The 27,959-nt window shown below is 43.4% G+C and overlaps 1 protein-coding gene and 1 long non-coding RNA gene across 2 annotated transcripts in view; one reads left to right on the top strand and one right to left on the bottom strand.

The window, feature by feature from the left end:
• Positions 1-12,854: 12,854 nt before the first annotated feature.
• LOC122487687 lies at positions 12,855-26,160 on the bottom strand. The gene is made up of 3 exons (XR_006298440.1): positions 26,041-26,160; positions 18,086-18,095; positions 12,855-12,865 (listed from the first exon to the last, which is right to left on the bottom strand). It is a non-coding gene; the product is annotated as an uncharacterized LOC122487687 (long non-coding RNA).
• VOPP1 (VOPP1 WW domain binding protein) overlaps positions 17,764-27,959 on the top strand; it is a 111,406-nt gene continuing 101,210 nt past the window's right edge. Inside the window, exon 1 of the mRNA XM_043588488.1 lies at positions 17,764-18,199. Within this exon, the coding sequence (XP_043444423.1) occupies positions 18,146-18,199 (54 nt within the window). The 5' untranslated portion in view covers positions 17,764-18,145. The remainder of the gene's footprint in view (positions 18,200-27,959) is intronic.

Here is a 27,959-nt window from a genome sequence, read left to right as displayed (position 1 = left end):
CCTCCAGGATTTCTGCTGAGAAATATGCTGGCAGTCTAGTGGGAGTTCCTTTGTGGGTTAAACTGTTTTTGCTCCTGGCTGCCTTTAGTACTTATTCTTTACTTACCTTTGATTTTTCTATAGTTTCATTATAATGTGACTTACAGAATGTCATTTGGTATGGAGATAATACAGTGATCTATTATCTTCTTGAAATTCGATGTCCAAGTTTTCTAGGCTTGAAAACTGTTTACCTATTATTTCTTTAACTTAATTTTCTGTCTTCTCTCTCTCTTCTCCTTCTGGAATCCTGATTATTTGGAGATGACATTTTGATTGAATTACCTACACTACTCAGGGTTTCTTCACTCATTTATTCTTGGCTCTTCATTGTCTTATATCTGTGTGATTTCAAAGGTTACATACTTTAACTCATTTTTTCCCCTTTCTTCTCTCTGCTTACTCTACCTTAGATGTTCTCTATTGTATTCTTCACTTCATCCAACTCATCGAATTCTTTACCTCCAGAATTTGTTTCTCTCTTTTTAATCATTTCTGTGCTTTGATAAAGGTCTCATTTTATTCCTGTACCCTCTTGTGAATTTTGTTTAACTGTTTATCTGAGTTTACTTGTAGCTTGTCAAGTTTCTTCAATAGAGCTATTTTACATTTTTAATCAGCTAGATTACAGATTTGTCTTTTTTTCTGTTGTTGGGGAAATATTGATAGCTTTTGGCAATGCCATGTTTTCTTGGTTTTGACATTACTATATTGCTATATACTATACTATACTATACTATACTATATTATACTATACTATACTATACTATAGCATTACTACATTGCTGTTTTCACATTTGAAGTATCTTTACTAGTTATCAACACATGAGGAACTGTTTATTGATGCTGCCTCTTTGGAGATCACAAATTTGTAATAGATAGAACTCCTCTACTCAATGGCAGAAAATATTTATACATTATACACATAATAAGGGATTAATATCCAGAATATATAGAGAAATCCTAAGACTCAAAAGAAACTAATTTGAAAGCTGGACAAAGCACTTGGATAGACACTTTCCCTAGGAAGATATACAAATGCCTAATAAGCACAATAGAAGATGCTCATTTTTAGGGAAATGCAAATCAAAACAACAGTGAGGTATCACCTCACACCCATTACAATGAACATGACTAAGATAAAATAGACAATGACAAACGTGGTTGTTGGCAAGACAGTGGAGACAACGGAATCTTTGTGCCCTGTTTTTGGTAATGTAAAATGGCACAGCTTCTTTGAAAATCAATACAGCATTTTCTCAAAAAATTAAACACAAGATTAACATAAAATCCAGGAATTCCACTTCTGGGTATATACCTAAAAGAATTGAAAGCAGGTTCTCAACAAGATATCTGTACGCTTATGTTTATAACAGCCTTCCTTACCATATCTGTAATGTGGAAGCAAGCCAAGGGTCCACTGACAAACAGATAAACAAAATATGTTATACAACTACACTGGAATATGGTTTACCCTTGAAAAGGTAGGAATTTTTTAACATATATTATAATGTGTATAAACCTTGCGGGCATTATGCTAAGTGCAATAAGTTAGTAACAAAAAGATAATTACTTTATGATTCCGTTTCTATGAAGTAACTAAAATACTTACATTCATAGAGATAAAAAGTAGAATAGCAGTTGCCAGGTGTTGGGAGGAGAAGGGAATGGGGAATTATTATTTAATGGATACAGCTTCAGTTTTGAATGATGAAAAGTGTTCTGGATTTGGATGTTGATGATGGTTGTACAATATGAATATACATAACACTACCAGACTGTTCACTTAAAAATGATTTAGATGGTAAAGTTTAGATTATGTGTATTTTACCAGGCTAAAAAGGTATTTTTAATATATTTTTTAAGGAAATTTAAATTTCCTTAAATCTCCTTTAAATTTTTTAAGGAAATTTATTTAAGGAAATAAAAAGCAATGGGAAGAAATTGGGGAGATTAAAAAAAATTTTTTTTAAGTTTATTTTTGACAGAGAGAGAGGCAGAGAATGAGCAGGGGAGAGGCAGAGAGAGATGGAGACACAGACTCGGAAGCAGGCTCCAGGCTCTGAGTTGTCAGCACAAGCCTGATGCAGGGCTCGAACTCACAAACTGCGAGATCATGACCTGAGCTGAAGTCAGCCGCTCAACCAACTGAGTCACCCAGGCGCCCCAAAATTGGGGAGTTTTTAAACAAAGAAGGAGTTGATTTTATTCCTTATTTTTGAGAATCCTTGAGAAGATTATTTTCTCAGCAGCATGGAGAACAGATTGAAAGGAAGTAACATGGAAAATATTGACAGAAGATGTAAAGATCTGAAGTAGAACATAAGTAAGAATTTCTTTTCTTTCTTTTTTCTTTTCTTTCTTTCTTTCTTTCTCTCTTTCTTTGTAAGAGGAAAGAACACACTCAAGAGACTCATGTAATAAAATTGATAAGCTACTTGAGAGGTAAGAGACAGAGAAATAGGTGGAAAGAAACTTTTCAAGGTGGAGAAAACAGGAAAAGGAGCTGATAAAGAAGATAGAAAGTTAACGGTTTTACATGAGCTTGAAGACATATTACCCAAATGAGATTCTCCAGTAGGATACTGGATATGGCTATGTTAGTGTCAAGCTCAGAAATACTTCAGATTGAGATGCACATTTGAGGATAATGAGCATATCAATGGTAAAGATCTGAATGTGAGAGAAATAATACACGGAGGCTCAATAAATTACCCTCAATATTCTGCAGAAGCCAACGGAGTAATCATCTGTCCAGAATACAAGTGCCTTACTAAAATATCTGTTTTATTAATGTGAATTAAATCTCTGATTACATGTGAAATAATGAGTAATATGTTCCTGGAAATGATTATTTTTCATACTATAAACCTGCAAGTGACTATAGTTTTTTTTGTTTTTTTTTTCAACGTTTATTTATTTTTGGGACAGAGAGAGACAGAGCATGAACGGGGGAGGGGCAGAGAGACAGGGAGACACAGAATCGGAAACAGGCTCCAGGCTCTGAGCCATCAGCCCAGAGCCCGACGCGGGGCTCGAACTCCCGGACCGCGAGATCGTGACCTGGCTGAAGTCAGACGCCTAACCGACTGCGCCACCCATGCGCCCCGTGACTATAGTTTTTAACAAGAAAATAAATCTGAGAGGGCAAGAATTATAACCTTAATTTTAAAAAATATCTGTAAACCTCTATGGATACGCATGTTTGCAAGTAGTGTGATAATGGCATAGTATACATTCTTACAAAATATAGACTTGTAATTTTCCTACATAATCCAGATTTTAATAGCTGTAACATTCAATTACTAGAAACATCTTGTTCTATGAAAATGGTAGGAACTGGTAAAATATTAGCTGTATCTGTGATGAAGAATTTAGCCAGCTATTGTAGGATAAATTTTCTATCCTAACAAAACTTTTGATTCCTGGATTTCAGAGCCAAACTTTAGTGTTTTTTTTTTTTAATTTTATTTCTGTTTTTGCAGAAACTATTACATAGTACGTGGTCAACCATTGTTCATAGAGGATGTTAATATTGGGAAATGTTTAATGTTGAACACCATGAGAAGGTAGTGATTTTCCTGATTGCATAGGAGTTAACCATTGAGTAGCAAATATTCTTAGAGTCAAATCTGTAGAAGGAAAGTAAGACACACCCCTAGCACTCTGATCAGTTTAAGCATCCATGTTTTAGAGAAGGCTATGACAGTGGGAGAGAGAATTATCTCTGAGCCTTGGGATTTAGAAAGTGGCAGTTCATATCAGCAAATACTGTGAGAGGACTCATCTCTGTAGTTAGCCAAGTTTTCATTCAGGGATAAATACCACACTGCCCACATTGAGTGGAGTTTTCCAGAGAGATCAGTGTGTCTGGAGTGTCAAGAGGAAAAACTTGATGGAACTTTGGAGGCCTAAAGTGGAATAAAATATTTTAAGGGTCTTTATGCATCTAAATGCTATCTATCATGTGAAAGTCAGGATAAAGGCACATTGTCATTACCCTAAAGGAGAGTTTAAACACTCTGCAGGTGAGGAACTACCTTCCAGAGGACTGATTGACTTTTGTTAGTGTAGCAGGAGCCCACACAATTGTGGTTTTCTTTTTTGTAATGCAAGTGTCTGACTTAAGCTTTGATTGCCAGGACATACATCTCAAAGAGGCATCCATTTCAAAGAAAGCTATCTCCGATAAACACATCCCTAGCCACAGGACTAGACAAATAGGACACCTCCCCCCACTGAAGCTCCGTTGATTGGTAAGGCTTGGTTGATTTCAATAACTCAGCATTTGGGACACTTGTCTTTTATTCTCTGTACTTTTCCCACTCTTATGTCTTAATTTACCAATAAAGACTAATGCCATGACACCCAAGACCCCCATTTATACCATAACAAAAACACAACCCCACCCTGTGTGTACTATCTTCTCTCTCTCTCCCCTCTCTCTGTCTCCCTGACCCAACAAAAATCTTGCTGACACCAAGTATAATTTCCATGTCTTTTAAGTAATAAAACTATCTTTTTTCACTTTCCTGAACTTGTTGTTGAAGGGTGTCTTGCCATCTTACTAAAAACCACAAAGGTTGGGTCATTGGTTAGTTATAAGCTAAGACCCACACAAAACAGTTTGTGTAATCAGCAGGATTGCATGATTGCCCTAGCACTTAATCCACGGGAGTGTCCTTTACCTGTGACTTGCTAACTAACCATCTAACTCAGGTGGGTAATACCACCTGGGAAAGAAGCACCACTTGCTAGAAGTTTTCTTGCTACTATGTGCTTTTCCATATTTCCTCTGTCACGTTTTGCCTGTGGTATGCAACCCAAAAGGCTATCGCTTCCATAATAATCCAATGATCCCCAGAGAAGCATGATCAGTATCATATGTTCTAATAAGATGATTAGACCACTAATTATAAAAGCCTTACTTGACTATTAAAGTGTGAAAGGGTCGTCTCTGAATCAAGGCCAAGGAAAGCTGAGGAGGTGGGACTGGATCAGATCGGATTGCAGACTTACTGTCACTTCCTGAGGAGAGGCTCTGGACTAAAGGCATGAGGAAAGGATTCCTGTAGGTGAGTGGGATGAGAGACGCCTGCCTGCAACCAATGACTTAATGGTTCTTGCCTGCACTGTATGTCCTAACCCAGAAAAGTGAAATAACCTTGCAAGCAGAAACCAAAGGCAACACAAAATGAAAACTACAACAGAGGCCTACAGTCTCTGTGTCACCAGTTCACTCACAAGTGTCACTGCCTTCCCTGACCTGATGGGATATGATGGGTCTAATTCCTGGCGTGATGTTGCTAAAAAAAATAATGGACAAATAAAAATGTCCTGAACTTTTGGGATTAGCACCTCCTTAGAGCCTTGAGAAGGTAGACTAGCCCGTTGATAAATGCAAAACCCCATGGACGCTTCCTGGACATTATTTAATGCCATGCATACCAATAAGCCAAGACTCTGGCATTACACTCCAGGAGCCTAAGGGCTTTTCCCATTGTTATCATGCTGGTAGTGACAGACCCAATTCTGGAGAAGTCTTTTGGGACTCCCTGGAAAAGAAATCAGCCACCTACGAAGAGGGCTCATAGTGACATCATTGAAATTTTTTCGGTAATAACACGTAAGATTAAGGTAACACACACACACACAAATCAAGAAGTAGCAATTGAGATAAAAAAGAAAAACAACGATGCCTTAACTGAAATTTAAACCTTTCTTAAGTATTTTATGTAGAAAGAAGGAGAGGAGGCTATTGTGGGTTTTCTTATTTGCTTAAAAGAGCTCTGAATTTTTACTCATGGCTGCTAAAATGTGTCCACTGGCCAGTATCTCTAAAACCCCTAAAATCCATAACTTTCTTAAAGGTCCATCTGGGCTATATGCTTATTCCCTCCGAGACACCACAAATCCTGCACCCCTTGGCTTTTCCCTGAACAGGTGAGAATGAAGAAATGTACCTGATGAGGCATTCTTCCTGCAAAGGGAAAAGCTAACAGGGTTATTGAGTCCTCTGGTGAGGAGAAAGGGGGAAAAGAAAAGGCAAAGTCCCCCAGAACCACTAATGTCTGTACCAGGACCTTCTTCTCCTCACTTGGATATTTATTGCTTGGCACCGTCTCCTCACAGTGAATGAAAAACAATAAGATAAAGCCCAGGTCCCGTGGTACAAAACTGGCATAATTGAATGGGTTTACCATTTCCATAACTATAGTAACCCAAAGGACCCGATCTTCGTGTCCAACCCTGAAAAGGTCCCATTTGACCATGAGTCCAGAGAATTATATTTTACAGATGCTCCCCCTAGTTACAGGATCAAAATGATGGGAGAAAAAGAAACAAAGGGAGAGGGGCCAACATGGAGGAGAAGTAGGGGGATCCATATGTCCCGTGTCTCTGAAACAAAGAAGTGTAGAAGCCAAGGGACTTTGAACACCAGAGCCTGGGAGGAAAAGAAACTGAATCTATTAGGAAAAAAATGGGAAAGCTGGAAAAAAGATAGGTGGGTAACTGAGAACTGGGGGAGATTAAAAAAGGCCAAGTGGGCATGGAGGGGTGGCACCCCCTTCTGCGGAGAGGCAAAGGGAGGAGAAAGAGTGGCTGGGGAAGTGCAGGACCATATCTGGACAGGAGAAAGACCTCGGACTGAGACTGAGAGGGATCCGATCTGTAACTGCGGGGCTTTCTTTGGACTGGGGCCGGCTCCCTGTTCCGAAGTCCACCTGGGGAGGAAGGGAGCCAGCCCTGGGTGCAGTGGTAGGTCAGGGGCACAGTCCGCAGCTGGAGAAAGTGGTTCCCTCCCCGGAGGGCTGCACAATAGTACAAAACCTGCCTGCATCAGCCACCCTGGGCACAGTGGCTGGGCCGAGGGTGCAGTCTGCAGGGGGACAAGGCCACTGTCTCCCTGGAGTGCTGTGGGAAAAGACAAAGTCGGCCTGTGTCCGCCACCCCAGGGGCTTTCGGTGGCGAGGGTGGCGGCTCAGTCCGCAGGAGGAGAAGTCGGTCCTCCCTGAAGTGCGGTCACACAAAGCCAGCGGGACCACATATCGGCCACACTGAGAGGCGCTTCTCCAGGGCCAGAGCACGCATAGCAGGACTTTGAATCCTAGTCAAGCACAGGATCAGGGGAGTCAGTGGAGAGAGGGAAGACCGCCCCCTCTGCACCCGCGGCACAGTGAGGACAACTCAAACTGTCCACTGGGTCTGGCTCTGTGGAAAAGAGACTGGGGGATCACCATTCCCCACCCCCCCACACACACACCACCACCAAGTCGGGGCCTCAGGGATCACTACCAGGCCCATAGTGGAGGTGAGTCCAGACCACACCAAACCACGTTCCTTTGCACTGGGTAACTGCTATTGACTGGAGCGGCACAGACCCTGTGGACAGCTCGTCCTGACAAGCTATGCAGCATTGCCTGGATTAATTCTAGGTCAATTCTGGATATACAGATATATTCCCCCACCCCACCACCCCATTTCTCCTCCTTATCTCTTCCTTCCCTTGGCTGGTCACTCTGGTTATCGGTCTGTCTAAACAGACATTTAACCCATTATCTTCATACATGTTCTACACCTCCTTCTTTACACTCCTTTCTCTCTCTCTGGAATAACCAAGCCACACATTTTCTCTGTCTGGGTAACTGTATCCTCGTTTCGTTTTCCCCACCTCCTTCCTTAGTTTCCTTTCTCTCTCTCTGGATTAAGCCTTTTAGTCTCTCTGCCTAATCAATGTTTATTTTTTCTCCCCCCCTCCACGCATTTTTCCCGTGGTATGTGCTCATCCATTAGCACTGCCTCCACTCTCTTCTTTACTTGTAGTTGGTGTTTTTGTTTTTGTTTTTTAGTCTTTAGGTTTTTGTTTTTGTTTATTTGTTTGTTTATTTGTTTGTGTGTTTGTGTGTTTTTGTCTCCTGTTTGTCTATCTGTTTTCCTTTCCAGGGCTACTCCAAGGAAGAAATCAAGGCACATCTGGTGGAGGGTCCAAAAAATCACTACGAGTAGGGTAATAAAATAATCAAAGTCACAACAACAGAGAGCAAGTAACAATCCCTGAAAAAACACCTCCTGAAAGGCCAGGCCCTGGACAGTGTATGACCCTCCTTTAATATAGCAATACTCACAGGTGCAGAGCACATAACAAGATTTGAACACTCATAAGGGATAGAAAACTAGCAAAAATGACGAAATGGAAGAATTCTCCTCAAAAGAAATTCCAGGAAGTAGCTACAGCTAACGAATTTACCAAAACTGATTTAAGCAATATGACAGAAAAAGAATTTAGAATAATACTCATAAAATTAATCGCTGGGCTTGATAAAAGCATAGAGGACAGCAGAGAATCTATTGCTACAGAGATCAAGGGACTAAAAAATTGTCATGAGGAATTAAAAAATGCTATAAATGAAGTGCAAAATAAAATGGAGGTGACCACAGCTCAGATTGAAGAGGCAGAGGAGAGAATAGGTGGATTCAAGGATAAAATTGTGGGAAAAGAGGAAGCTGAGAAAAAGAGAGATAAAAAAAATCCAGGAGTACGTGGGAAAAATTAGAGAACTAAGTGATACAATCAAACGGAACAATATACGTATCATAGGAATTCCAGAAGAAGAAGACAGAGAAAAAGAGGCTGAGGGTGTATTTGAATAAATCATAGCTGAGAACTTCCCTGATCTGGGGAAGGAAACACGCATTGAAATCCAAGAGGTACAGAAAACTCCCTTCAGACATAACTTGAATCGATCTTCTGCACGACATATCATAGTGAAACTGGCAAAAGAAGGATAAAGAGAGAATTCTGAGAGCAGCTAGGGATAAACGGGCCCTAACATACAAAGGTAGACACATAAGGGTAGTAGCAGACCTATCTACTGAAACTTGGCAGGACAGAAAGAATGGCAGAAAGTCTTCAATGTATTGAACAGAAAAAATATGCAGCCGAGAATCCTTTAACCAGCAAGCCTGTCATTCAGAATAGAAGGAGAGAGAAAGGTCTTCGCAAACAAAAACTGAAGGAATGCATCACCACTAAACCAGCCCTACAAGAGATCCTAAGGGAGATTCTGTGAGGGAAATGTTGCAAGGACCACAAAGTACCAGAGACACACTACAAGCATGAAAACGACAGAAGTCACAATGACTCTAAACCCATATCTTTCAATAATAACGCTGAATGTAAATGGACTAAATGCTCCAACCAAAAGACATAGGGTATCAGAATGGATAAAAGAAAACAAGACCCATCTATTTGCTGTCTACAAGAGACTCATTTTAGACCTTCAGATTGAAAGTGAGGGGATGGAGAACTATCTATCATGCCACTGGAAGTCAAAAGAAAGCTGGAATAGCCATACTTATATCAGACAAACTAGACTTTAAATTAAAGGCTGTAACAAGAGATGAAGAAGGGCATTATATAATAACCACAGGGTCTATCCATCAGGAAGAGCTAACAATTATAAATGTCTATGCACCGAATACAAGAGCCCCCAAATACATAAAACAATTACTCATAAACATAAGCAACCTTATTGATAAGAATGTGGTAATTGCAGGGGACTTTGATACTCCACTCACAGCATTGATTAGATCATCTAGACACAGGATCAATAAAGAAACAAGGGCCCTGAATGATACATTGGATCAGATGGACTTGACAGATATACTTAGAACTCTGCATCCCAAAGCAGCAGAATATACTTTCTTCTCGAGTGCACATGGAACGTTCTCCAAGATAGATCACATACTGGGTCACAAAACAGCCCTTCATAAGTATAAAAGAACTGAGATCATACCATGCACACTTTCAGACCACAATGCTATGAAACTTGAAATCAACCACAGGAAAAAGTCTGGAAAACCTCCAAAAGCATGGAAGTTAAAGAACACCCTACTAAAGAATGAATGAGTCAACCAGGCAATTAGAGAAGAAATTAAAAAATATATGGAAACAAATGAAGATGAAAATGCAACAATCCAAATGCTTTGGGATGCAGCGAAGGCAGTTCTGAGAGAAAAATACGTCGCAATCCAGGCCTATCTCAAGAAACAAGAAAAATCCCAAACACAAACTCTAACAGCACAGCACTCCAAACCCAGCAGAAGAAGAGAAATAATACAGATCAGAGCAGATACAAACAATAGAGAACCAAAAAAACCCAAAAAAAACAAAAAACAAAAAACAAAAAACAAAAACAAAACAAAACTGTATGAAAACTCAATGAAATCAAGAGTTGTGGGTTTTTTTTGAAAAAATAAACAAAATTGATAAACCTCCAGCCAGGCTTCTCAAAAAGAAGAGGGAGGTGACCCAAATAAATCAAATAATGAATGAAAATGGAATTATTACAACCAATGCCTCAGAAATACAATTATCAGGGAATACTATGAAAAATTATATGCCAACAAACTGGACAACCTGGAAGAAACGGACAAATTCCTAAGCACCCACACACTTTCAAAACTCAAACAGGAAGAAATAGAAAACTTGAATAGACCCATAACCAGTGAAGAAATTGAATCAGTCATCAAAAATCTCCCAACAAATAAGAGTCCAGGAGCAGATGGATTCCCAGGGGAATTCTACCAAGCATTTAAAGCAGAGATAATACCTATCCTTCTCAAGCTGTTCCAAAAAATAGAAAGGGAAGGAAAACTTCCAGACTCATTCTATGAAGCCAGTATTACTTTGATTCCCAAACCTGACAGAGACCTAGCAAAAAAAGACAACTACAGGCCAATATCCCTGATGAATATGGATGCAAAAATTCTCAACAAGATGGTAGCAAATCGAATTCAACAGCATGTAAAAGGAATTATTCACCATGATCAAGTGGGATTCATTCCTGGGCTGCAGGGCTGGTTCCATATTTACGAATCAATCAATGTGATGCATCACATTAACAAAAGAAAAGATAAGAACCATATGATCCTGTCAATCGATGTAGAAAAAGCATTTGACAAAATTCAGCATCCTTTCTTAATAAAAACCGTCAAGAAAGTCGGGATAGAAGGAACATATTTAAAGATCACAAAAGCCATTTATGAAAAGCCCACAGCTAACATCATCCTCAATGGGGAAAAACTGAGGGCTTTCCCCCTGAGATCAGGAACACGACAGGGATGTCCACTCTCACCGCTGTTGTTTAACATAGAGTTGGAAGTTCTAGCATCAACAATCAGACAACAAAAGGAAATCAAAGGCATCAAAATTGGCAAAGATGAAGTCAAACTTTCACTTTTTGCACATGACATGATGCTATACATGGAAAACCTAATAGACCCCATCAAAAATCTGCTAGAACTGATACATGAATTCAGTAAAGTCGCAGGATACAAAATTAATGTACAGAAATAAGTGGCATTCTTATACACTAATAATGAAGCAACAGAAAGACAAATAAAGAAATTGATCCCATTCCCAATTGCAACAAGAATCTCTTACAGGCAGCAAATGGATAAGTCTTATTTGTTTATCCATTCCATCACTCTATTTCCTTTGCTTGGAGTGTTAAGTCATTTAGTCCATTTACATTCAAAGTCATTCTTGATAGGTATGTAATTATTGCCATTTTATTACTTCTTTTATGGTTCTTTTTGTAGTTCTTTGTTCCTTTATTCTCTTGCCTTCGCTTTTATTCTCTTCTCCTTCTCTTGCTGGCTTACTTTAGTGATATACTTGGATTCCTTTCTTTTTTTTTTTTTTTGTATATCTATTACTGGTTTTGATTTAAAGTTACCATTAGGTTTGTGTCTAGCAGTCTGCATATGGCAGTCTATATTAAGTTGATGGTCACTTAAACTTGAACCCTTTCTTCACTTCCCCCAGCCTTTCAGGTATATGATATCATGCTTTAATCCTTTTATTTTGTGAACCCCTTAATTTCTTTTTGTATATGTACTTCATTTTACTGCTTTTGTGCTTTCCACGTTCCTTACTCCTGCTCATGTTTTTTCCTTTCCACTCAGAGAATCCCCTTTAACATTTATCGTAAGGTTGGCTTAATGGTTATGAATTCCTTTAGCTTGTGTTTATCTGGGAAACTCTTTATGTCTCCTTCTATTCTGAATGATAGACTTCCTGGATACAGTATTCTTGGTTGCAGCTTTTTTTTATCCTTTCAGAGCTTTGATTATATGATGACTCTCCTCTGGCCTGCTATGTTTCTGCTGGAAAATCAGCTGATAGCTCTGTGGGGTTTCCCTCATATGTAACTGTCTTGCTTTCTTTTACTGCTTTTAAAGTCTCTCTTTATCACTACAGTTTGCCCTTTCAATTACCATGTGTCTTGGTGTTGGAGCCTCTTTGTGTCCTAGACCTGGATTTCTGTTTCCTTCCCCAAATTTAGGCAGCTTTCAGCTTTGTTTTCTTCAATAAATTTTCGGACCCCTTTTGTCTCTCTTTTCCTTCTGGGACCCGTATCATGCAAATTTCATTACACTCTGTGGTGTCACGGAGTGCCATTATTTATTTTCATTTTTTAGTATTCTTGTTGCTCCTCTCGTTTTGCTTCTTTGTTTTCCATTACTCTGTGCTCCAGATCGCTTACCTGTTCTGACAACTGAAACTGTGTCCTTATGAAGGAGAAGTCCTGTGGTCCCCTGTAGTGCAATGTCCCCTCATCACCTGACCATGGTGCTTCAGGGTGTCTCATGTGTGTGGTGCATGTATCCTGCTGTTGTGGCTGAGCTGTTTTTGCCTTCAGTCCAGTCATCTGCAATGGTTCTCTTTGCCTGTTGTGGATAGGGTTTGGGCCCTGTGTTGTTGATGGGCCAGTGGGCTTGTGTTGAGTCTGACCTGGCATTTGTCAGAACCACAGTCGCGCTGAATTCCAAGGTACTCTCTCCCTGTGTTGTCCTCTGAGAAGCCTTCATTGGTGGACAGGGCCTGAAGTCAGACAAAATGTCTGCCCCCAGTTGACTCCACTGCTGGGGCCACAGTGGAACATGTGTTGATGGTTATCTTGCCCTCTTCCCCAGGTGCGAGTCACTTTGGAGCTGTGTTGGACTTCGTGCAAGCTGCATGCACACTGCTACGCTTGTGGCACCACTTTGGATGGACTCCTCCTGAGGGTGTGTTGGATGGGGCAGATCTGCAGGAAAACACACAGTGTGGCATGCAGGGTTAGCCAGGCTTGCACAAGTATGCTGTGGGAGCAGATCTCCAGCTGCTTGTAGAACTACCAGGCGTATCTCAGCAAGGGAATGCTGGTGTGGAGTGCTCTTTTAGCAAGCTCGGTGGAGAGTGCTTTGAATGTCACTGGTTTCCACAGGTGTTCGTGTGTTTAGCTGTGGGCATGGGGTGGGCAGCGAGAAGGAAATGGCATCCACCAGCTCTTCTGTTCCTGGGTAAGTGTTCTATCCTCTGCTCCTCCAGCACATGTTCTGAGATTACTAAATAAATCTCTTTCCCATATACCCCAGGAATTTTTCAAACTTCTTCTTCTTCTTCTTCTCCTCCTCCTCCTCCTCCTCCTCCTTCTCCTCCTCCTACTGCTCCTCCTTCTCCTCCTCCTCCTCCTCCTCCTCCTTCTCCTTCTCCTTCTTTTTAATTTGAGATGGGGAAGACTGGAGGGGGAGAGAGAATCTTAAAATTCTCAGATCATGACCTGCGCCTAAATCAAGAGTCTGACACTCAACCGACTGAGCCACCCAAGTACCCTCAAATGCTACTTCTATGCTTTATCTCAGCGGTGTTGTTTGTTGTATTGTCTCTTCTTCAAGTACAAGGACTCAATTTTCCATCACCCTTCAGCTTTCCCAGAGCCAAGATCACTGATGTTAAAGTTTCAGGTGTTAGGCCTCACTGATTGTAAAAAACTTGTGGAGTTAAGCCTCTCTGGGTTTCACAGCCAAATGTTACAGGGATTCATCTTCCCAGTATGGGTCTCTGTGACTCAGGTGCCTGGTGTGGGATCTGTTCTTTTCCCGTTTTTCTGCCTGTGGGGTCCCTCCCTCCCATAGACAAATAGCATACGATCTCACTCCTATGTGGAATTTAAGAAACAAAACAAAGGAACAAAGCAAAAAAATTAAAAATAAAAAAGAGAGAGAGACAAAACAAGAAACAGACTCTTAACTACAAAGAATAAACTAATGGCTACCAGAGGGCAGGGCGGTGGGGCATGGGTGAAATAGGTAATGCGCAATAAAGACTACACTTCTCATGATGAGCACTGAGTAATATATAGAATTGTTAAATCTCTATATTGTACACCTGAAACTAATATAGAACTGTATGTTAACTATACTGGAATTAAAATAAAAAACTCAAAACAATAAAAATATAAAAATAAGTAGAAAAGGCATATACTATATGGAATAGTGACACTTTCACGAGTAGTAGGTAATGCATTTTTTTTTTTTTAAAGACCTAGTAGGGTTGGGTCGCCTGGGTGGCTCAGTTGGTTAAGCGTCGGAGTTTGGCTCAGGTCATGATCTCACAGCTTGTGAGTTGAGCCCTACGTGAGGCTCTGTGCTAACAGCTCAGAGCGTGGAGCCTACTTTGGATTCTGTGTCTCTCTCTCTGCTCCTCCCCTGCTCTCTCTCTCTCTCAAATATAAATAAACATTAAAAAATTAAAATAAAAAAAAAGACCAAGTAGGGTTATCCTTGCAAAATCAATCTATGGAGCATCAAAGCTACCACCATTGTTCTGCTTTTTTAAATCTGATTATAAAAATCTATGCTTATGGCCTAAGTCCTTAACTCCGAACTTTCCCATTTCTCACCCAAACTTGTCAATTTTTCATTCACTAATTCTCTTGCATCAGCCATGTTGGGGGGGGGGGAGCTGTTTCTCTACCGTCTTAGGCTAATTCATTGAGGACTTGCAAATTAAACTGAAATGGTAGGTTAAAAGGAGAAAAAAAGATTTATTCCTATGTAGAGAAGAACTTACAAAAAAGAGTAGCTAGCTTACTACATGATTACCGTTAGAGGCTTACATATCTTAGTAGGAGAAAGGGAGTGGGGGAAAGAGCTTCTGTGGGTAGAACAAATAGGTTTGTTTATAAAAAGACAATGGATGAGGCACTTGGGTGGCTCAGTCAGTTAAGCATCCAACTTCAGCTCAGGTCATGATCTCACAGTTCGTGAGCCTGAGCCTGGAGCCTGCTTTGGATTCTTTGTCTCTGTCTCTCTCTGCCCTCCCCACTTTATGCTCTGTCTCTCTCACTGTCAAAAATAAACAAACATTTAAAAAAATAACAGGGCAGTGGAATTTTAGGAGAACACATGGGAGATAAGAAAGTTTTTTCTTTTCATCATGATAAGTGTATTCTGTAATCTCCATCACCTATTCCAACCATACCCCCTCCCACACACACTTCCCCTCTGGTAAACATCATTTCATTCTCTATTGTTAAGGGTCTGTTCTTGGTTGGTTTGTTTCTTTCTCTTTTTTTCCTTTGTTTATTTGTTTTTTCCTTAAATTCCACAGAAGTGAGATGATACGGTATTTGTCTTTCTCTGACTGACTTATTTTGCTCAGCATTATACTCTCTATCTCTATCCATGTCATTGCAAATGGCAGTATTTCATTCTTTTTATGGCTAAGTAATATTCCATTTTACATATACCACTTCTTCTTTATCCATTCACCTGTCTGTGGATACTTGGACTGCTTCCGTGTCTTAGCTCTTATAAATAACACTGCAATAAACATAGGGGTGCATGTATCCCTTTGAATTAGTGTTTTTGCATTTTTGGGGTAAATACCCAGTGGTGTGATTCCTGCATTGTAGGGTAATTCTATTTCAATTTCTTGAAGGACCTCCATATTCTTTTCCACAGTGGCTCCACCCATTTGCATTCCCATCGACAGTGCACGAGGGTTCCTTTTTCTCTATATCCTCACAAACACTTGTTGTTTCTGGTGTTTTGGTTGAGGTAGGAAGAGTTTTGTTTCTGTGGGAGTGAGTGTTCTTTTCATAATTTTCCATGGCCATGAAACGTTCCCAGAGAGGGGATTTATGATAGATTTATTCTCAATCTTCTTCCCATGAGTAGATGCATTCAGTAGACTGGCCTTTCCAGCAGTTGCTGCTTTGAGTCACATCAGAGAAGCTCTGAGAAGATTCTTCTGTTGAATCTCCTACGTCTTTAGATCAAAATAATCTCCACACCCACTCTGGGGTTCTGAGTGGTTTTCTGAGTCAGCCCCTCCCCTTTCCTTTACTCCAACATCCTCACCTCAGTAACAGACTAGCCTCCTTACAAAGTCGACAAGTAAGGACCTTTAGGTGGTCACCCCAGCATAGACCTTAGATTCTCGTGTTGCCGTCTGTTTGCTCAAAAGTGGAAATTAGACAGCTGAAAATAGGGAAGGTGTGGCAAGGCCAGGAGTAATTCCACTCTGATTTCTATAAGGAATGACTCCTCCAGTCTTCAAGGGAAATCAACAAAGACTAAGCACATGAGAACAGGCAAAAGCTATGGACTCGGTGCTTGGGACAGCAAGGGAGTCTGCCGCGATCTCTCGTACTTGGCAGAGACTCCAAGTCAGGCAGAGGAATAGGAAAGCTTCAAGGCAGAAAAAAAGGGAAGGCTTCTAGGATGCCCCGACTTAAGTGGAGGCTGTTGTCATGGAGAAACTGTAGGTGAGGTAACTAGAGGTGGGCCATACTATGGGATGGATTAGGGGACTATAAGTGGCTTTCTCCAGTTGATTCTAAATTGAAAGTGGGGACACAATGTATACAAGCTTCTGCCAGTCTGACTTCGAGATAGTGGCCTGGCCATTGTAGATAACAGGTTGGTTTCCTGAGCAAATAATTGCCACAGATTGCGGGTCCTATTTTGTCTTTGAATTCAAGTTCTACCACATGTAGAGAGGAGAACAGGGCCTCACTGCACTCATCCTGTTTGAAAGTTCCCAGGGCCCTGGCTGCTGGTAACTTAGGGCCTTCACTTAATAGTGCCATTCAGTTCTCCTGCCTCCCTTTAGGTCTCTGCTGCTGACAATTTGCCATAGAGGCCTGGCCTGCCTCTCCTATTTCCAGTGACACCTGCCATACCTCCTAAATGTGTCATGCCATTTATTTTTCTTCCTGGCCACGTACAACTTCACATACCTTTCTTTCTTTATTCTAATTATCCATTACCCCTCCCTCACTGGATTGAAGTCTACACTTCAAACTAGAGGGTAAGCTACCATGTAGTTTTGTTCACTGCTATTATCCCCAAGGACCACAAGAGTACTCAACTGAAAGAAGGTGTAGACACATATTGGTGCAACAAATGAAATCCACGTCCATCATTCAGGCAGATCCATGTGAGGAGACATGAGCTTTGCATGGGGGACTCCAGGTCGAGCCCAGTCGCTCGTGTATTTGCTTCATGTGACAACCCAAAAGCCCAGGTTCTGGGATCTTCCCTCATCAGGGGCAGCTGAGCAGGCCTGGATCATGTCTAGTCCTGTCCCAAACAACAGATCAGAGAATTTCTTGCAACTGCCAGTCACATCCTCCTTGAGAGTTTTGTACTAGAGTTGTCTTCACCTTGTTACTTTTTCAGAAATTTGTGCACTCTCATGGTCTTTCCTCGGGGAAACAGCCTGGCCAGCCAGCCCTTACCCTATTACCAATTCCTGGAAGCAACCAGCCATCATCTAGAACCAGGTAGAGGACACACAGGAGAGATACCAGGCTAGGAGGAAAGCATCGCAAAGTTTCACCTTTTTTGTTTTTAATTTTTCTTAATGTTTATTTATTTTTGAGAGAGACAGAACGCGAATGGGGGAGGGGCAGAGAGGGAGACACAGAACCTGATGCAGTCTCCAGGCTAAAGCTGTGTCCCCTGCCTGTGCTTGGATCCCTGTGCCTACGAGTGCGTGCCAAAGAGGGCGTGCCAGGAGCGTGTGCGCGCGCGCGCACGCGGGCGCGGTTGCTTCCAGGCTGGGGGCGGAGCGCAGAGAGGGCTGAGCTGTAAGTGCTCCGTGTACTGGTTCTGCGACCTCAAGCCGCACGGAGACCCCACCTCCCCCCACCCCGGGCCTGCTGAGAACTAACGCCCTCCCTGCCCTCTTGACCGTCTCACGGGGGACGTGCTGCTGACTGGCGCCTGCGACCTAGTAGCGGGACACACCCAGAGAGGACTCGGAGCCATGAGCCGCCAGCCCCGGAGCGTGGCGGCCCTGCTGCTCGGGCTGCTCCTGGAGGTAGGGGCTGAGGTGGGGGCCGCGCTACACGGGGCACCTCTTGGATAGGCTCGTGGAGCGCAACCACTGCCAGGGGCTGAGCGCGGTGCGATGCCCAGATGCCCCAGAAGACCATCTGTGAGAACCCTAAAGGTCCAGGGGCTGAGAACCACAGCCTCCCTCCAGTACCTTCATAAGTCCCAGGGCTGAGTATGTAGGGATCCTGGTAACAAGGTCCCATCAGGGTTTCCGCCTGCCCCTCTCTGTCTTCCCCTTTCATTCCACCCGACCCCGCCTGCCCTACCCCACCTCCCCTCCCTGGTGCTCAGGGGTTCTTGTTGCTCTCCTTTCTCTGGTGGTCTGGAGGACTCAGGAGTGACCTTTATGCCTTGTAGCCATCCCACCCTGCCCTTTCCCTCCAGGAGGAGGGCCCCAGATGCAGTGGGGGGTTAGGCTCCAGAGGTGGGGGGGGGGGCCGGTGGTCCAGGAGCTGCGCAGGTGCAGAGTCAGGCCCGCTGTGTGCAGTGGGTTGGAGGGTGGAGGTGCGAACACGCAGACCTGCGGTTGAGGGAAAACGTCAAGGCAGGGCCAGGGACGTCGCAGCCAAGAGCAGGAGGAAACATTCCTGCCTGTGAAAATGAAGCACAGGGACCTCAGATTCCAGAGAAACATTCCAGGGAGAGTCAGGGTGGTGGGCCTGAGTTGCTGGAGGCCAGCCAGGGACTGTGTTGAAGGGGTTGAGAGTGGAAGCAGCAGGTGAACACAGGCCTCCTGCCTCCCCCCTCCACAACAGCTGCCCTGCCCCGCCCAGCCCCGCCCCGCCCCTGGTGGCAGAGTTGCACCCTCTGATGGGGAGGGGGAGATCCCACCCCGCTTTTGGCTAAAGGGGTCCTCTATCTTGGGAGTCAATGAGACTACGGGGTAGGAGTCTGGATTAGGGCAAGTGCAACTCCCTGTTGAGCTCTTCATTTCTGAAGGCAATTTGCATTCAATCAATGAACTCTGAGCAAATGGGCCAGGAATAAGTGGCACTTCTGTGTTTTAGAGGGTGGTCCAGACTCTTTCCTACTTGGAGCTGTGTGCTGAAGAGAACTGGGTGTTGTGGATGGAGTTCAAAGTCATCTTTTTGGGACATGTTGGGTGGGAACCTCTTCTTCGCACTCTGGCGAGGAAGTTGGATGGAAAAGCTCCTTGTTCCAGGCAGACTTGTGGGTTTTGTTCTTCCTATCCGTGGGGCGTGGTTCTTCATGTTTCCGTAGAGCACCTCCTGTCTTGCATTCGTTCCGTGTTTCAAGAGTTTCAGACCTTAGGAATCACATCTCCTCTGGGACTCCCCAGGCAGCACGAGGGAGAAGTGACTCAGAGCCCACCAGGTCCCTAGAAGCCAGTGCATGTGTACTTGAGCAGGCAGTGCTCGTCTCTCAGCCTCCTTTGGAAATGAGGTCTTGAGCAAATGCTCTTTCATTGCATGGGTTCCACCTCTGTCAGGTTGTTGGCGTTTGTGTTTGTGCGTCTGTGTAAGTGTCTGCGGTGCCATGTCCTGTATGGAGTCCTGACCGCGTTAGGGACCCAGTTCTTTCCAAAGACACTGTTTTCTTGCATTGGAATTTCTCATTTCAACAGAGTTTTCCAATACTGTATCAAAGACTGAAAACATCCTGAAGGCAGCACCGTGACCTTACCGAAAGCAAAAGTCTAAGAACTGAGGCTTTCCCAAACTTACATATCAGTCTGAATGGTACTTTATGTTTTCAGTAAGATGGTGTGGTGGGGCCCACTCTCAGCAGCTGAGGCTCCTAAGCATCTATTTTGTCCCCGGGGGGTGAGTTGTCTCTGTCAGGAATTAAGGAGATTATTATTATCTTTAATATCATTATTTTCATTATTACCATTATTATTATATTTTGCACAACCCATCGCATGGAATTTGATACATGAGCTAGATATCTGAGACATTTTCTTCTTAAATTAGTTGCCCTGAATTTCATCTAAAATTGGTTGTTGTCAGAGTACCTTTGATGCTTTTCAAGTCTTGAACCGCCTCCATAAACGTGCTGTCCCGGTTGCCATATATGTGAGGAGGCAGAGTCTCTTGACCTGAAGCACATCAAAGTATCAGGCTCCCTGGCTGGATCCGCTCTTTGGCGGACTCTCACAGTCCACTGCACCCTGGCCTGGTTCGTGGCCTTTGTTTCTTTGTTCTGCTTGCACTGGTTTCATGGTACTTGTGGAGCAGTGGATCCTGCACCCCCTGGGATAAGGTGGTTCTTCCATTGTGGCCCTCCCTGCAGCACTCTGTTCTGGCACTCTGTTCCTAGCTGGCACCACCCAGAATCAGGCAGGGAGGTTTTCTTTTTGCCAGCGGGAAGTCCTGAGGAGGGAGGGGGAGCCGGACACCGTCGGGGGAAGGAAGGGATCCCTCCCCTGCCTCACCATCCCCAGCAGTTCCCTTAGGTGCTGGCCACGAGAGGACTGCCTATGCGTTTTTGTTTTCGTTGGTCTTATCCCACCTTGGTAGAGCGCTTAGCCTGTTCCAGGCACTGTTCTGAGCACTTTAGAGATCTTGGCTGTTGACACAGAGTACCTCGGCAAGGACTCTCGTCCCCATTAGTATTTCCAATGGAAGATGTGAAAGAATGTGTGCCGGGAGTCACTGCTGTGAAGCGGGAGGACTCGAGGCATGAAGCCAGGCAGTCGGGCTCCACGTGAGCGTGCTGCGCCGCTGGCTTTCCCACCGCTGCCTGTCGAGAGGCAGGGAAAGCATTTGCACGTAGCATGCATGTCCTGAGAGCAGAGGTGGGCTTGGAGACGTGCATGTCCCCTGAAGCGGGGAATCCAGCAAAATAGGCTCTAGGGACTGAGTCACGCTTTCTGTGGGGAACCCTATGATTTCACATCCAGCCTGAGACACTTTGGACAGTGACACGCGGGGCTCTTAGTGAGGGTGGTGGCACAGCGGGGGGCATGGGTCAGCGGGACCTTCCTAGGACCCCCCCCCGGTGCTGTGCTCCCCCTGAAGCCCAGCCTGGGCTGGAAGGAGGAACAGGCTGTTGATGGCACCATTCCTTCCGCAGGGAGGCTTCTTGGGAGCTGGTGACTGAAGTGACCTTTTCTTTGGGGTGAACTCAGAGTTCCCCCTCTGAATTGCAGGAGAAGCGGCTGAGGGCCCTCATTTCACGCGGTCCACACTCCCCGTCGCCCCGTGTGCCAGTCACCAACGTCTTAGGTGCCCAGGTCGTGAACGTGGTCCCCGAGCAGGGGAACCCCAAGGCCGTTTCTGCGTCCTCAAATGCTCACGTTCTCTGCTTGTGTCCTACGCCCTGGCTCGACCGAGACCCTGAGCACAGGGCCTGAAGGAAGGGTGAAGGGTGCGAAGCTGTCTCCTGGTAGGTAGGATAGGTAGCTGTGGTGAGGTCGTTCCCGGTGGCCTGCACTCAGCTGCAGGGCACCTTGGAACCCAAAGCCACGACGTTTCCAATGGGACAAAGTGTGCTACAAGTGGAACCTGGGGAGTCATCAGGCCCTAAGGGTATGCAGTCATGACCTTTATCCGTGGGGTTTTTGATCAGAGCACCCTCTTTTCTAGATATTGTCAGGGCAGCCTCTTTGGAAGACAGAGGGCAGGTTGTGGACAGTTGTATGGCATCCTTCCCGTTGGTATGTGTTGTAAGGGCTCTGGCCTTGCGGAAATGGGAGTGGATGGATGGAGTGGACTCCTGAATGGAAACTTCCCGGGGCCCCTGGGTGGCTCAGTGGGTTCAGCTTCCGACTTGGGCTCAGGTCATGATCTCGTGGTTCCTGATTTCCAGCCCTGCGCTGGGCTCTGTGCCGACAGCTCAGAACCTGGAGTCTGCTTTCAGATTCTGTGTGTGTCTCTCTCCCTCTCTGCCCCTCCTCCACTGGGTTTTTCTCTCTCTCTCTCTCTCAAAAATTAATAAACATTTAAGAAAATTAAAAAGAAAAATTAATATAACTTTCCCCAGGGTAGGTGCTAGGCATTCTGTCACATCCATTCATTCACTGGATGAGTAATGAACTCGACTGGGTTATATTATTATTATTATTATTATTATTATTATTATTATTATTTTAGGCTTTTTTATTTGTTTTGAGAGAGAGAGAGAGATAGCATGTGTGTGCCTGTGAGCAGGGTTAGTGCAGAGAGAGAGGGAGATAGAGAATCCCAAGCAGGCTCTGCCCTGTTAGCTGTTTTTTTAATGTTCATTTTTGAGAGAGAGAGTGAGAGACAGGAAGAGAGAGAAACCCAGTGGGGGAGGGCCAGAGATGAAGAGATAGACACACAGCATCTGAAGCAGGCTCCAGGCTCTGAGCTGTTAGCACAGAGCCTGACAGGGGGCTTGAACCCACGAACCATGAGGTCATGACCTGAGCTGAAGTCAGAGGCTGGCTTAACCAACAGAGCTATCCAGGCGCCCCAACTACTGGGTTACTTTCCTGAAGGGAGTGGCATTAGTATCTTTCTAATTCTGCCCTGGATCCCAAACTAGAAACCTTTAAGTGAGGCTCCCATGTGTTTGAAAGTTGTTCCCACAAAAGGACAACCCTTCTTAGGCTTGAAACTTCCAGAGAGTGTTGGAAAGTGAATGTTGTTTTTTGAAACTAAGGAAAATAAGAGGATTACTAAGTAGTTTCCTAAAGTTCTGTGTATTTTGATGTCTGGGAGTCTAGAAATTAGAACCAAGTCATGTTTAAGTGTGTTTTTGGTTTTTTGCCAAATACTTCTTGTGCCCTGGGATGCCAACAATTGTGGCAGCCCTTGGATGCCAATTCTCTGAAATAAACCTTTTCAGCCCTCCCACTCTGTAGAGTGGCAACTGGCCACTCTGTAGAGTGGCAATCTGGGCAACATGGGATTTCAATGAAAAAGAGGACTGTAGGGAGTTTGTTATCGCTGGAAGCTCCATAGGTGGCTGGGAGCTGGTGGATGGGAGTTGAACCCAGTGGTAAGGCCTTGTTCTGAAGCAGGGAAAACCTGTCTCCAGGTATGTGAGGAGGGCCAGGGGCCTTGGGACCAGACTTGGGGCTCTAACTGGCCCTTGCTTTCTTTTGGCTTGTGCACAGCTATAAGGCCAGCTGGGGGGAAGTGACTCTAGAAGTCTATTGATTGGGCTAGTGATCACTTGATTATCTAGCCATGGGATGACAAGTAATGTTTCTAGAATTCACGTTAATCATCTCCTGTTGATGAGGCCTCTCAAATGCCACCCTTCAGGAAGCCTATCTTGATCACCCTATGTAAAATTCCAACCCATTCTCCTCCCAGACCCCTTGCTCAGACCAATTCCCTCCTTCCTGTGTATCTGTTACTTTCAAAATCTGATGCAATTAACTTTAGAGGGGCAAAGGTTTTCTCCATTTTGTTGACTGAAATATCTCTAGCTCCTAGAATAGTACCTGCCACAGAGTAGGACTCAGTAAATATTTGAATGAGTTAATAGATCCTTGAGTAATGACCTTGGGCGAAGGAACTGAATAGGTGTAAGGTAGGAGAGCGGAAGGTCATTGATTAGCTGTGGACTCTGAAGCGTGGAGTGCTGTACTAACCTGTACTTCCTTAGCTGTAACCTATTTGGACACCTGCAGTAATGGAAACAATGCATCCACTTTTTGGGCAACGTAATTGTTAAAGTTTTCTGTTATATTGAGGAGAAATGTCTACATTATTTTTAACCTGGCTCTAGTTCTGCATTCTTGGGCTTTTCAGAAGAAATAGAATCACGATGTCAGCCCCTCAGCATTTGAACACAGCTTATTATAGTCCCCAGTGCGTTCTTCTCAAGGTTCATTTCCTTCTGTCATTTCTCCAAGGATGTGCTTTTGAGTCCTCTCATGGTCCTCACAGCTGCCCTTTGAAAAGTCTGTCAAACTGTGAAAATAGTTGGTCCTAGGAAAAGTCCACTCAAAGTAAATCCAGTGTTTTTTTAAAAAAATAATAATGTTTATTTTTGAGAGAGAGACAGAGATGGAGCATGAGCAGGGGAGGAGCAGAGAGAAGAGAGAGACAGGAATCCAAAGAAGGCTGCAGGCTCCGAGCTGTCAGCACAGAGCCTGATGCAGGGCGCGAACTCAACGGACTGTGAGATCATGACCTGAACCGAAGTCTGATACTTAACTGACTGATACAGCCAGGTGCCCCCAAAGTAAATCCACTTAAGGACCAGAATTTTGTAGTTAATTGTGAGGGAAAAACAAAGCCCAAATTATAAAAATAAGTTAGGGGCGCTTGGGTGACTCAGTCAGTTGAGCATCTGACTCTTGATTTTGGCTCAGGTCAGGATCCCAGGGTTCTGAGATCGAGCCCTGCCTCAGGCTCCACATGGAGCCTGCTTAAGATTCTCTCTGTCTTTCCCTCTTCCCCTCTCCCTTGCTTGTGCAATCTCTTTCTCTCTAAAATAAAAAAAATTAAAATAAGTGAATTTTATCTAAGTATTCATTTTTAGAATTTTAGAATTTTTTACAATTTTAGAATTTTAGGGGTGGGGGAAGAGATTATTTTTGTGACAAAAAATATGTGATGAATAATATTCAAGTCTTCACTTGACATTGAAAGTCAGAGGAATGATCATAGTAAATTTTTTTCTTTTTTTTTTTTTTCCAAAATTATTTGCTCTAGTAACCAACCCTCCACCCACAACGTACACTTCTAGCTTCTCTTGGTGTTTTTTATTCCTACCATTCTCCTTTGAGCATCTGTTGGGTCATTATTGTGGCTAAATTGCCAGATTCTTTGTCCCTTTCATAGGCTTCATTAGGTACTGCATCTTTGTGAGATCTGCGAGATCATTTTGCTGTCCATTTGTGTGGTATTTGTGTTGTACTTTCCTATGATCCTGTCATCAAAGATTGATTCCAGAGCTGCTTTAGTTAAGTGGGCTGGGTTGTTGGTGCACTGCTAAGAAAGAGTGAGTTCAGTGGTAAGTATATTTTGCCATGAAGCCTTTGGCTTGCCTCCTATGTCTTCCCATTATGTCTTATTTGAACGTTCAGGACACTCTGTTCTATAGGCGTGATATGACTGGCTCTATCAGAACCCTCCTGTGGACCTTGTCATATGCAGATAAGATAAGCCAAGAGATTCACATTGAGTTTTCAGTGACATTGAAATCTTTTTGACAAGGGCTCCTGATAACCCACAAGTCCTCACAACAGTTGTGGAGATGTATACTATAATTTATATTTTTTAAGACTGAAATTGAGGTCTATATATTTATTGTAATTCAACTCACATTAACATTCTTTATCTCATCTTGTTAAACCTGTCAACATCTGTTTGGGTGGTGTCTCAGTCCATTCGGCCTGCTCTAACAAAATCGAACACAGAAATTTCTTTCTTATGGCTCTGAAGGCCGGGAAGTCTAAGATCAAGGCCCCAGCATGGTTGAGTCCTATGAGGGCCATCTTCCTGATTCATAGCCAAACACCTTCTGGCTGTGTCCTCACTTGGTAGAAGGAGCAAGGGGTCTCTGTGGCGTCTCTTTTATAAGAGCACTAATCCCATTCATGAGGGCCTTGTTCCAGAGGCCCCACCCGCTAATACCATCACATCAGGCATTAGGATTCCAATCTATGGATTTTGAGGGGAAATGAACATATGGATGTTAGCAGATGATGACATGACCATGTGTTGTAGAATCTCCACTTTGTGTGCCTTGGCTGGGAGTCTTTGAGGAAATAACTGAAGCTCTCATTGACTCAGTTGATTCACTTGTAAAAGAAGTGCCTTAGTGTTGTGGGAGGCCATGGAAAAGTCCCCCACTTGAACCTTAACTCTTTGTGTAGGCTGGATCAACAGATTGTGAACTTGTCTCTAGGCAGGCCCTCTGGCATCTTTATTTCTTAACAGATGCACAGTGGCTCTGAGGGGATGAAGACTTGGCATTCTTTAGTCAGCGACTAACCTGGATGCTGCAGGTCCCTGAAAGTACCACATGATCTCTGCTTGTTTCCCTCCTCTCTTCCTTTGCCATTTGAACTGCCACCATACTTGTAGATGCTCAGGTGACTGATGTCTGGGAAGAGGATGCTGACTGTTCCCTCAGGTATGAGTTAAATGCCAGACCTGGGCAAACCACATTGAGGACCTCCTAGCTCAGGTATTTTAATGGCCTCTTTGTGGTGTGTGAACCTCTTAGACCTTAACCTAGAGGACCTTGGTGCAGAAAAGCCTAGCAGATGGAGGGGGGAATGGAAACAGGAGTTGGATATAGAGGTTAGCCTCAGGGGAGAGAATGTGGTTTGAGTTGGGAAATGAGGAGGTGGGTAGGAGGGAAGGTGCAGATACATTTTAGGTTTAGTGGAAATAGGTTGGGGCAACTGTGGCGAGATACCTTTTTTTTCTTTGTATTGTTTCGGTTTTTATTAAAGTAAGCCATGGGGGTGAGTTGGAAAGGGTCTGAACTTGAAGCAATGGCAAAGGTCTAAGAGAGCTGTTGTGGGAAGGACCACTTGGAAGCTGTATACCTGTGCATTACAGAGCACCCATGGTTGAGATTTAGAACGAATGTTTCTTTCTTTTAACTCTTCGAAGTTTATTCATTTTTTGAGAGAGATAGAGAGAAAGAGAGGGAATAAGTGGGGGAGGGGCAGAGAGGGGGGGCATAGGATCTAAAGCAGGCCCCAGCTGATAGCACAGACAAAACAATCTGACTCTTGATCTTAGCTCAGCTCTTGATCTCAGGGTGGTGAGTTTTAGCTCCATGTTGGGTTTCATGGTGGGTGTGGAGCCTATTTAAAAACAAAACAAAACAAACTACATTTAGGTATCACCACGTACCTGTCAGAATGGCTCAAATTGACAGCACAGGTAACAACAGATATTGGTGAGGATGCAGAGAAAGGGAAACCCACTTACCCTGTTGGTGGGAATGCATACTGGTACAGCCACTCTGAAAAACAGTATGGCGGTTCCTCAAAAAGTTAAAAATAGAATTACCCTATGATGTACCAATTGCACTACTAGGTATTTATCCAAAGGACACAAAATACTGATTTGAAGGGATACATGCACCCCAATGTTAATAGCAGCATTATGAATAATAGCTAAATTACGGAAAGAGCCCATAAGTCCATTGACTCATGAATGGGTAAAGAAGATACGGATGTATATCTATGTACATACACACAAACACACATACGCACAGACAGATACAATGGAATATTACTCAGCCATCAAGAAAAGTGAAATCTTGCCATTTGCAATGAAGTGGATGGAATTAGAATGTATTATGTTAAGCAAAATAAGTCAAAGACAAATCCCATATGATTTCACTCATGTGGAATTTAAGAAACAAAACAGATGAACACATGGAAGAAAGAGGGCAACCCATGGAACAGCCTCCTTACTTATAGAGAACAAAGTGAGGGCTGCTGGAGGGGAGTTGAATGGGAGCATGGGTTAGATGGGTGATGGGCATTAAGGAGGGCACTTGTTTTGATGAGCATTAGGTGTTATATGTAAGTGATGAATCACTGAAGTGTACTCTTGCAACTAAGATTACACTGTATGCTAACCAACTGGAATTTAAATACAAACTTGAAAATAAAAATAAATAGACAAATAGATAAGATGCTGGTGATGATGTGATAACTAGCAGTTACTAGTTTGCTTAGTATGTGTCAAAAACTGGTTCTTAAAACTGATACTTGTAAGTTTTATCTTTATTCTCTTTTCTTTATCTCTCTTTTCTTTATTCCCTTTTGTTTCCACCTTTACTAAGGTACACTTGCCAAATAAGTTTTATGTGTTTAAGGTGTATGATGT

Source organism: Prionailurus bengalensis, chromosome A2 (genome assembly GCF_016509475.1).
Source record: "Prionailurus bengalensis isolate Pbe53 chromosome A2, Fcat_Pben_1.1_paternal_pri, whole genome shotgun sequence".
Taxonomy (NCBI): domain Eukaryota; kingdom Metazoa; phylum Chordata; class Mammalia; order Carnivora; family Felidae; genus Prionailurus; species Prionailurus bengalensis.
The sequence above is the reverse complement of the archived record's forward strand: the minus strand, read 5'-3'. Positions and strand labels throughout refer to the sequence as shown.